General features: G+C 40.8%; 1 protein-coding gene across 4 annotated transcripts in view; it reads right to left on the bottom strand.

Annotated features, from left to right (window-relative positions):
• NDRG3 (NDRG family member 3) overlaps window positions 1–10,888 on the bottom strand; it is a 70,908-nt gene that overhangs the window by 52,400 nt on the left and 7,620 nt on the right. For all 4 annotated transcript variants that reach the window (XM_006764513.2, XM_006764515.2, XM_006764514.2 and 1 more), the window contains one exon: window positions 7,844–7,943. In XM_006764513.2, coding sequence (XP_006764576.1) covers window positions 7,844–7,900 — 57 coding nt within the window. In that variant the 5' untranslated portion in view covers window positions 7,901–7,943. Of the gene's footprint in view, window positions 1–7,843; window positions 7,944–10,888 lie in introns of those variants that run through there.

The raw sequence follows: 10,888 nt of genomic DNA, 5'->3' as shown, positions 1-10,888 counted from the left end.
CAGGTAAAAGGGATTATAATATTCCACAGCTCCCATTAGCCCCATAATATGCCAAAGAACTCCTTCAGAGAAATCACTGTGTTTAATTTCTTTTTTAAAAAAAAATATATATTTTTACTGATTTCAGAGAGGAAGAGGGAGAGATAGAAACATCAGTGATTGGCTGCCTCCTGCATACCCCACACTGGGGATCGAGCCCGCAACCCAGGCATGTGCCCTGACTGGGAATCGAACCATGACCTCCTGGTTCATAGGTCAATGCTCAACCACTGAGCCACACTGGCCGGGCCATTTTGTTTAACTTCTAATTAATGATAAGAAGCAGAAAGAAGGGCCGTCTTATGTACTAGGGTAGATGGTTTGAGTAGAATATAAATGACCAGTGAGCCCGATTCCAGATTCAACTTGCACCTTCCCCCAAATAAAGCACCAGTCATGAGGCATTCTGTGAAGCCCTGAAGTCTCTGAGATGAGCACAAAGGGAAATGCCAAAAGTGGAAAGAGATGATTCTTTCTAGAAATCAAAGCAAACTTCTCTTTATTGAATACGTAGCAAAAAACAACTACATGTTCTTAATCCAATGTACTCAGAAAGAAAAGTACTAATAATTGAAAGAAGACTAACACTTGTTTTCTTGGCATTTTTTTCAAGAGATGCCCGACCTTCTTGGAGAATGGCTTCAGGCTTCATGAGTGATCATCTTAGAGAAAGGATATGCCTGGGTTTGTTCGACAGTATTTAGCATGCAGAGTTTCTGAATGGAGGCCATTACTCGATCTGTGGTCAAGTGAAGACATATTATTTGAACTCATTAAAAATTTCATACTGCTTATTGGGTGTATTCTGGAAGGATCAAGACTTCCTGGGGCCCTTCCATGAGAACTTAATTGTCTCTGATATTTGAGGGACATAATTCTACTCTAACAAAACTTATACGAGTTTCCATGTTCAAAGAGATTCTTGCACTAAGCAGACTTAAATAGATGAAAGGGATTCAAGAAAAAATTAAAATAATAATTGGGGGAAAGACAAAAAAGAAAGATAAATTATTACTGAAAGCTGCAGTCAAGGCAGAAACCAGCTAAGAGGAGCATTTCCTGGTAGAATCTCGTGCCAGGTGTAGAAGGTAAGTGAAACAGTTCCTGAAGGTAAATTAAAAACAAGTAATTCTCTCAAATACAAGCCTGGAGATTAAGCAAAACGCAACTAAGAATAGGTCAGTGAATAAAAAGAAGTATGAAAAAAAAAAGGGGGGCGGAGAGAAAGTTTTCAAAAGTTAAAAAAAAAACCCACAAAAAACCACAAGTAATTGCTAGGGAGAAGAAGAGAGATGTAGTTTCCCAACATGAGATCTAGTCAAGAGGAATATATAGTTTCAAAAGATAGAAAGTAAAAGATATAATGGAAAAGAAGACAAGATAGATAAGACCACAGAACCAACTACCAAGAGGAAGATTTGAAGTCAAACTACCTGTTCTGTGAACTTGAAGGGAGTGAGGTTATCTAATTCACCATTATATTCTCAGTCCTAGCACTTAGTAAATGCAATAAATTTCATTTTGCATTGGTTATCAACATCCCAAAATAGACATACTCAATTTGAATAAAAATATCAAAGAAGAAGAATTATATGCAAATGATATGCTAGAAATTAAAATGGGGGAAGGGAGCTGTTTTAAACAGTAAAATTTTAGAAACAAGTTAATTTTAAAAAACTATTAGAGAATAAAATATGACATTTCTATTAAAAGAGAAATTTGTTCAAGCTATAATCCAGAGACAAAAGTGAAAGTTCTACATATATGTGAGTATGTGTGTTTGTATGGCTGTATGTGTATATATATATTTTAATTATTTATATTATTACCTTCAAAAATACTAATTAAAAAACTGAGACTTCATAAAGAAACTTATAAAGAGGTCAGAGACTTAGATAACCATCTGCAGACTGATGAAAAAGTACAATTTCAATTCTAAAAAAACCTCTACCTTAACAGACTATCAGGCTAACATTATGTGTCACTGACCCCTTGGAATAAAAACTCTGTGGGCACCAGGCTAAGGCTTGGGCTCCTCCCACCAACTCCTGCTGACAGAGTGTTGAGAACTGTCTACCAGAGTGGTATCATTACTTGCTTGGGAACTCATTTCCTGCTCCAGTCCCATCTTGAGAATTTCTGACAAATGATGTGACAATCACCTCCTAGTTAGCATGTTAAGGGACACCCACCCTCTAGTGCACAGTAGATGTAGTACTTCCTGAATATCTATAATAATAAAAGTGTAATATGCTAATTAGACCAGACAGCCAAACGACATTCCAGACAACCTTTCAGAGGAAGCCGGGGCTGCAAGGGCCAAGGCAAGCCACCACGGCTTCAAGTGTGGAGCCCCTTGCATGAATTTTGTGCATCAGACCTCTAGTTCTTTAATGAAAATGTCAAATTTTTTTTAAAAGAAACCTTGGCACTAGCCCTTTGCCTGTTTCTACTATTGGAAGGTTATAAAAAGCTAACTCCTGAGTTCTCTCTCCTACCCTCCTCTCCTCACATTTCTATTTAGTCTCTAGTAGAATGAGAAATCAAACTGTAATATGGTCTACCTGTTCCTACTGTAACAACAACCAAAACAAAGTAAATAACTTGTTTCTGTTCTCCCAAATATTTATACCCCTTCTTGGTATTTTCTCAATTCTGCAGGGTCCAATTGTGGTCCCCTACTTATTTTCTCAAGCCTGGCTGCTGGCTTTCATCAGACTCAGTAATATCTGAACCAACAGGAGGTAGAGGAGGACAGGAAAAATGAAGCAAAACCCAGTCAACTCTCCTGCTTGGTATAAGGTCTTTTGAGTGAGGAGTGGAAACTACCAGCTACAAGAGGCAGAGAGCAGATCATGGGAAGATCTCTAGACCCCTGATTCAAGTTGAAATCAACAAATGTGGGATCTAGTCCTGGCTTTACTACCGTACTAGACACTAACGTTGGACAAGTCATATAACCTCTCTGAGCCATATCTGTAAAATAAAGCTGAAAATACCTTTAACTACTTATTTTACAAGAGGTTACGAGATTTATTTGATACTAGAGGGCTGGGGCACGAATGTGTGCATGGGTAGGGTCCCTCTGGGAGGCCTGCAGGGATCGAGGCCGAAACCCGCACTCCAATGCCACCTGCAGCTCCTACCTGCCGCTCCCATTCATCCCAGCCCCATTGTGCCTTCTGCAGGCTCATGCCCAATCAGTCCCGGATCGAGAGGCTCGCACTGCCGCAGCAGCGCTCACCAGCCATGAGCCCTGCATCTGTTACTTCCGGTGCCCTCCCAAGGCAAGTGACCTGCGGGATCAGGCTGAAACTGGCTCTCCGACATCCCCCGAGGGGTCCCAGATTGCGAGAGGGTGCAGAGCAGGCTGAAGGGCCCCACTGGTGCATGGTTGGGCTGAGGAGGGTCCACAGGAGGGCTCCAGGATGTGCCTGGCCCATCTTTCTCAGTCCCAATCATCCGGAACCCAGCAGCAAGCTAACCTACCGGTCGGAGCATCTACCCCTGTTGGTCAGTGCACATCATACCGAGTGGTTGAGCAGCCTTAGTATATCATAAGCATACCATTCTTTGATTGGTTGTTCTGTGTTTGGTCTATTTGCATATTACCCTTTTATTATATAGGAGGATTTGTGAAAATCCTTTGAAAATTATTAAATGCTATTTTTAAAAAAATCATTTCATATTGCTGTGCAGTTTCTGGTCTCCCAAAGCAAAGTGCTAGTGGGTGCTTCTTTTCATCACTGGAGCCAAAACAAGCACAAAAAAATTACCCACTTCTTCACAATTCTGAGCTGAGAAAAGCCTCACTTAACACTATTTTGAGAATGCTTCCTCACAGTCACCTCAGGACAAATTTCTCCATATTAGATTGGGTCTAGATTGCCGTTAGCTCCCTGAAGCCAGGAGAGTATAGTGATGTCTTTGTATAAGCGTGTGTCTATGAGGAGAATGGAGAGAAAGATGAAGTGAAGTGAAAGAGACAGGGCAAGCCACAGCAGTGATGCCAAAACACCTACTGAGTGAACATGGTGGAAAGGCCTCAGGTTTTGGAATAAGAAAGATGTAAGTTTTAGTCCTGGCTCTGCCACTTACTGACTGGGCAAGCCACTCTTTCAGTCAGATTTTCATCTGCTAAGTGAGGAATAATACTATTGACTTCAGAGGGATACTCTGATAATTAAAAGAGAGAAGGTATGTAAAGCATCTGGCATTAAAAGGTGCTTAATAAATAATAGCAGGATAGGTTAAAGTAAAAAAACTCCCCCCCAAACAAAAAAAACTCAAGACATCTATCTATACCTACTCAAACCTGAAGGCTTGTCCTTTAATAGCAGTGGCTCTCAACTGGGGAGAACTTTGCCCCTCAAGAGACATTTGACAATATCTGGAGACATTTCTGACCATCACAACTGGGGAGGTGCTACTGCCATCCAGTGAGTGGGTAGAGGCCAAGGATATACCCTACAATGCACGAACAGTCTCCCACAATAAACCATTCTCCAGCCCAAAACCGTAGTAGCGGTAAGACTCTGCAGTAGGCATTCTTAGGTACTCAATCAGAGTAAGCTACTGCACCTCTCTTAGCCTTAATTTCCTCACCAGGAACATGGGAATAATTGATCTGTGTGTGCTCCATCACCAAGCTATTGGCAGAGTCAAATGAAATAATGGGTAAGCAGCATTACCATCATTATGCCGTTCACAAGCACCCACTTGCTCAGCAAAGACAGAAGCATTGATATATTGGGGGGAGGGAGGACTAACTGGGGTGGAATTCTTTGTTTGGGAATGCCCCATCCAAAGAGAACCTCTTGCCAATCTATTTCTATAAAGCTTCACTGGAGCAGGGGAGCTCTCATGCACAATGAATAGGAGCACTTTTTAGGGAGAGAGAGCATGGGAAGTGGGTAGGAACAGCACAGGCATATCAAAGAGGAGCTAACAGATGTTAGGAAGTGAGGCATTGATTACTTGAATTCTTAGACTGCATGGGCTGAGTGACTTTAACAATAAAAATTTATTTTCTCACAGTTCTGGAGGTTGGAAATACAAGATCAAGATCCCAGTAAGGTTTAGTTTCTAGTAAGAGCTCTCTTCCTGGCTTACAAACGGCCACCATCTTGTTGTGTCCTCAAAAAGTAGCCATCTCTCACTCTCTCTTCCTCTTTTTAAAAGTCCACGAATCCTACTGGAATAAGGCTATACTCTTTTGACCTCATGTAACCTTAATTACCTCCTTAAAGGCCCGATTTTCAATAAAGTCAATGGGCGGGTAGGAGGGGTTCACCATATGCATTTGGGGGAAGAGGAGCACAATTCTGTCCATAGAACTTGGGCATACATCAGACACAGCCAAGGCACCATTGTGGCCTTAGAGAGGAGGATTCAGAAATTAATTCAATGCTTTTCTATGGTTAACAGTCACTTTTCCATATACTGTCTCTATGAGCTATGCAATCAATCCTGCAACTCTTTTGTATAGGTGCCTCTTCAGGCATCCCGTATCCTTCCAGGGTTAGGAAAGGGTCCTCCTCTTATCTGTGTCCCAGTCCTCAAATAGCTGAGACCCATTAGGTAATGGTTTTCCTACATTGGCTAATCACTTTAGGCTCGGTTCTCAATTATGGGAGTTTTCTTTTTTTTTAATCCTCACCTGAGGATATGTTTTTATTGATTTTTTTTTTTTTTTTTTAGAGAGGAAGGGGAAGAGAGAGAGAGAAACATCAATCAGTTGCCTCCAGTATGCACCCCAACTGGGGTTTGAACTTGAAATCTAGGTATGTGCCCTGATTAGGAATCAAACCCGAAACCTTTTGGTGTACAGGATGGCACTTCAAATAACTGGGCCACATGGGCAGGGCAATTATGGGAATTTTTTAAAAAGCTCAACCACACCGCAGAACAATTCAATCAGAACCTCTGGAGGCAGGGCCAACGCATTGGTAATTTTTACATCTCCCCAAGTAATTCCAACAAGCAGGAACAGTGATCACAGAGGTGTATGTGTGTGTGTCCATTTCTCCTCCCCTCAGATTCCAATTTAGTTGGTGTAGAGTGGAACCCAGGAATCTGTATTTTTAAACAATTCCCTGGTTGATTCTGGTGATCAGCCAGATTTAGGATAGATTATAATCTTCCAGAAGCTAAACTGGCTACCTACCTGTCTTGTAACTTCATTTCTGTGGCTATGCATAAACTTTACAGAAGATTTTATTTCCTTCCTCTTCTTTGTGGCACATCATTTTGGGAACAGCCCTTCATATGCACCAAAAGACAGTACTTAAAGGAGTTTTTTTTAAACATGAGGGGGAAGCAGCAGAAGAAACCAAAGGGGGCTAAACAAAATGTACAGCTTGCCAAGGGAAAGAACAAAAAATCTGGTGAAAGATAAAGGAAGGAGGGAAAGTGGAGATGGAGATGATGTCACAGGGGAGAAAATGGAGCTGATAGGATTCAAGAGCAAATTAACAAAATGCATAGTTACGTCAACAGCCATAGAAGTTGTAGGTGAAGGGCCTTTCTTTCAGCAAAAAAAAAAAGGTAACAGGCAACAACATCTTTTGATGTACCCCTCAGCCCAACCTCACCCATTTACCCTCAATCTTCATCAATACTTCCCTCAGGAAAGAATGCCATGTAGTCATTCACACCAAGCTACAAGAGTATTTTAATAGGGGACAATGACAATAAACCAAAAGAGGATTGAAAAAAAGGAATTTCAGGCACATTTACTGAATGGAGTGGGACCAGAGAGAGGATAAGCCTTTCTTAGCTTTTTGGTAACTTATATCACACTGGTCTTTAGCTTGTGTACTTCTTTAACACTAAAATAAAAATGAGGCATATTCCTGACATTCAGGCATCTCTGGATGAAAACCTCCACGTTGGCAGAAGGGTCCCATCATATACTTTTTAAAAATATATATTTTATTGATTTTTTACAGAGAGGAAGTGAGAGGGATAGAGAGTTAGAAACATCGATGAGAGAGAAACATCAATCAGCTGCCTCCTACACGCCTCCTACTGGGGATGTGCCCACAACCAAAGCACATGCCCTTGACCAGAATCGAACCTGGGACCCTTCAGTCCCAACAACGCTCTATCCACTGAGCCAAACCAGCTAGGGCCCATCATATACTTGACAAACTGTAGGGAGAGTGTTGTAGCCTATGCACTTCACTAGCCATGGATGTTTTCCTTAGAGGAACTGAAACTCAAGCCATAGGTGGTTTGGCTCAGTGGATATAGCATTGGCCTGTAGACTGAAGGGTGTTGGGTTCAATTCCGGTCAAGCCACATGCCCAGGTTGTGGGCTCAAATCAATCCCCAGCAGAGGGCATGCAAGAGGCAGCCCATCAATGATTCTCCTTTATCATTGATGTTTCTATCTCTCTCTCCCTTCTCTCTTGCTCTCTGAAATCAAGAAAAATACATTAAAAAAAAGAAACTGAAACTTAAGATACTTGTATTTTAAGTCAAATCTCACTCTCATGCTTTCTACTTAACTTTGCATTATTATTTTTTCCCTTAATATCTCTATCTGAAAAGCAGGAAAATCTCAAGGATAACATGATTCAATTTGGCCTGTGGAAACAAAGTAGAAGGAAAGAAAAATGTGGAAAGGCACAAAAAAGATGGTTAAAAAAATATATTTTAAAAAGTATTCCCTCCATAGAAAGTCAAGCTATGTTTTGAATTAGTTACTATTTAGATAATATAGAAATGAACTAATCGCAGAAGAGACATTTTAGTGGAAAGAGTAGTTTCTATATTTTAGTGAAAACAGAGCAGTCTTTACCTTATCATTTAGAAGTGGTTTGATCTCTGTGAGTTGAACATCCTGAAGTTCATCCATGAGGAAGATGAAGTAGAGGATTCTCAAAAATAAATCAGTAACTCTGAAACAGAAGAGAAGGTAGTGAAGAAAAAGGCTTAAACTAGGAGTTGGGCCCTGGCCGGGTAGTTCAATTGGTTTGAGCAGTGGTCGGCAAACTGCAGCTGGCAAGCCACATACGGCTCTGTGGCCCCTTGAGTGTGGCTCTTCCACAAAATACCACATGCGGGCACGCATGAACAGTGCGATTGAAACTTCATGGCCCATGAGCAGAAGTTGGTATTTTGTGGAAGAGCCACACTCAAGGGGCCAAAGAGCCGCATGTGGCTCGTGAGCCGCAGTTTGCCAACCACTGGCATTAGAGCATCCTGCCGATACACCAAAGTTGCAGGTTCTGTCTCTGGTCAGGGCAGATACAAGTCAACCAATGAATGCATAAATAAGTAGAACAACAAATCTCTTGTGTGTGTGTTTTTTCTCTCTTTTCCTTTCTCTCTCACAATGAAAAAAATTTAAACCAGGAGTTGGAAATATAATGGTCCCATTACTTCCATTCATTCAAATATTAGAGGTTAGCATGTGACATGCACTGCTCAGGGTGCTGAAGACACAAGAAACTAGACCAGTGATGGCGAACCTTTTGAGCTCGGCGTGTCAGCATTTTGAAAAACCCTAACTTAACTCTGGTGCCGTATCACATATAGAAATTTTTTGATATCTGCAACCATAGTAAAACAAAGACTTATATTTTTGATATTTATTTTATATATTTAAATGCCATTTAACAAAGAAAAATCAACCAAAAAAATGAGTTTGCGTGTCACCTCTGACACGCATGTTATAGGTTCGCCATCACTGAACCAGACAGTTATGGCAGACAGACTCAAAGTGGTGTCTATGATCTCTGCCTTTTGATATTCACATCCTAGCATAACCTCTCTCTCCCCTGAGTGTGGGTAAGACCCATGACTTTTATTATTCCTTCCAAGGACTCAGAGAATGCCAAGCAGGAACACTCTTCAAACTATGGACCCACATGCCAATCATAAGCATCCCAAACATTTGTGCCACTTAGAGAGCACAAGCCTGATGATAATTTAACTTTCCTGTAGAACATGATTCTTTTCTCAGATCCCAGGCAACCTATAAACTTGATTAAGCTACTGAATGCTCAAAAGCTGAAATTTTTAGTTTGTTTTTAAACTGATTTTTAAAAAAGTGTTTTTATTGATTTCAGAGAGGGAGATAGAAACATTGGCTGCCTCCTGCACGCCCCCTACTGGGGATTGAGCCCATAACCCGGGCATGTGCCACAACTGGGAATGGAACCGGTGACCTTCTGGTGCTTGGGACAATGCTCTACCAAATGAGCTACAGCGGCTGGACTTAGTTTGTTTTCTACCAGTTACATTTCAAAAGGAGATGGAATGGCTTGAATCTTTTATCACAAATTTCAGCCAGCATCTACAATTCTCTCTTTTGCAGTCATGCTTTGACCCAGTTAACTCTAAAAATATTGGCCTACCTGCTATCTACTTGTGTGTTTATTAATCACACTATAAACTGTGGCTACTTTTCATTTGGACTTCACTGGTTATCAATAATTTAAAATGGTGATTTTAAAGTCCTTTTTCCTATTATAAAAGCAATACTATATATGCTCACTTTAGAAAATGTGGAAACCACAGAATAATGAAGATATTTTACTTAGTGTTTCCATCTAAAGACAACTACTGTTAAGATTTCATCTATTTCCATTTGTTCTTTTTTCGCATGTAAAATGGTGATTTCCTGAAAATGTTTTTCCAACCCACCTGCTTTATTCCCTACTCTAACTCACTCACTTGTAAGCAGGATAGTTCAAAATGTTGATAACTCAAATGTGACAACATAAGGCCTGTCCAAGAGGCTTGGGAACAGAGGAAAGCCTGAGCTGCCCTCGGGTCCAAAGTGACTGGCATTCACTGTGTTCCTGTGCAATTTATAAAGATTAAAAAAAAGTGATGATGTGATGTTTGGGCCAGGACAAACACTTAAATAAAGGCACAAATTAAATAAGAAGGCTGTCCCCATCAGCTGGGTCCAGTGCAGACTTAATGCAGGACAGGAAGCTGCTATAGTGTGACTTAAGAATTGGCAATAAGACAATAGATGTTCACCTTCCACATTAAAGGGGACCTAATGCATTCTTCTAGAGACTCAATTTTTTGCTTAGTTCTAATTGTTCTGAGCCCTTGCCAATGAACAGTTTTTTAACACCTATGAGAAAACTAAGACCACATGGTGGAAAATTCCATCTCCAGATCTCCCAGCTACACAGACTGGCTTCCTCCTGGGGAATCTAAAGCCTAAGTTCCCTCTGCACAAATGATATGACTGGCAGATCCATCCTGGTACTAAGGGATATTAATATTTTTAAAAGCTAGTAGGGATTTTATAAACTGCAGTAAATAACAAAATGCTAACCCTCTGTCCCAGCTTTATGAGGTAGAGAGAAGACTGAAAAGTAAAAACCAGCCATCCTGGAACTGAAGAAGTAAGCCTGATACCAAATGGCTGAGGAAAACGGGGGGGTCGGGGGGGGGGAGTATAAATCCTATACTGTGCCAGGAACTATAACCTAAGCACCTTATGTTGAATCCTCCTAACAGTCTTCTTGGGTAGATATCTTCATTTCTTACTCTAAAATTGAGAAACTTAGGCTTAGAGAGAAGTGAAGTGACTTTTCCAATATCCCACATCTAAGAAGTACAAGGCAAGGATTTAAAAGCCTTTGCTTTCCCCACTATACCATAATGTCAACACCAGGCTCTATCTACTGGCTGTAGAACCCTGGGCAAGTTTCTTCCTCTCTAGTCACAGGGGCACCTCCTTGAAGTAAAAGTAATAGAAGCCCAGAGTAATTCTGTATCACTAGTAACTCAGATGCCTTAGAATGAAGGTTTGAGTCATCACACCAGCAAAAAACCCCTCAATATCTCAATAGTTAGCTGAGGATTAGAACATGAG

Source organism: Myotis davidii, unplaced genomic scaffold (assembly GCF_000327345.1).
Source record: "Myotis davidii unplaced genomic scaffold, ASM32734v1 scaffold38, whole genome shotgun sequence".
In the NCBI taxonomy this organism is placed as follows: Eukaryota; Metazoa; Chordata; class Mammalia; order Chiroptera; family Vespertilionidae; genus Myotis; species Myotis davidii.
Note: the sequence above shows the minus strand (reverse complement) of the source record. Positions and strands in the feature narration are given on the sequence as shown.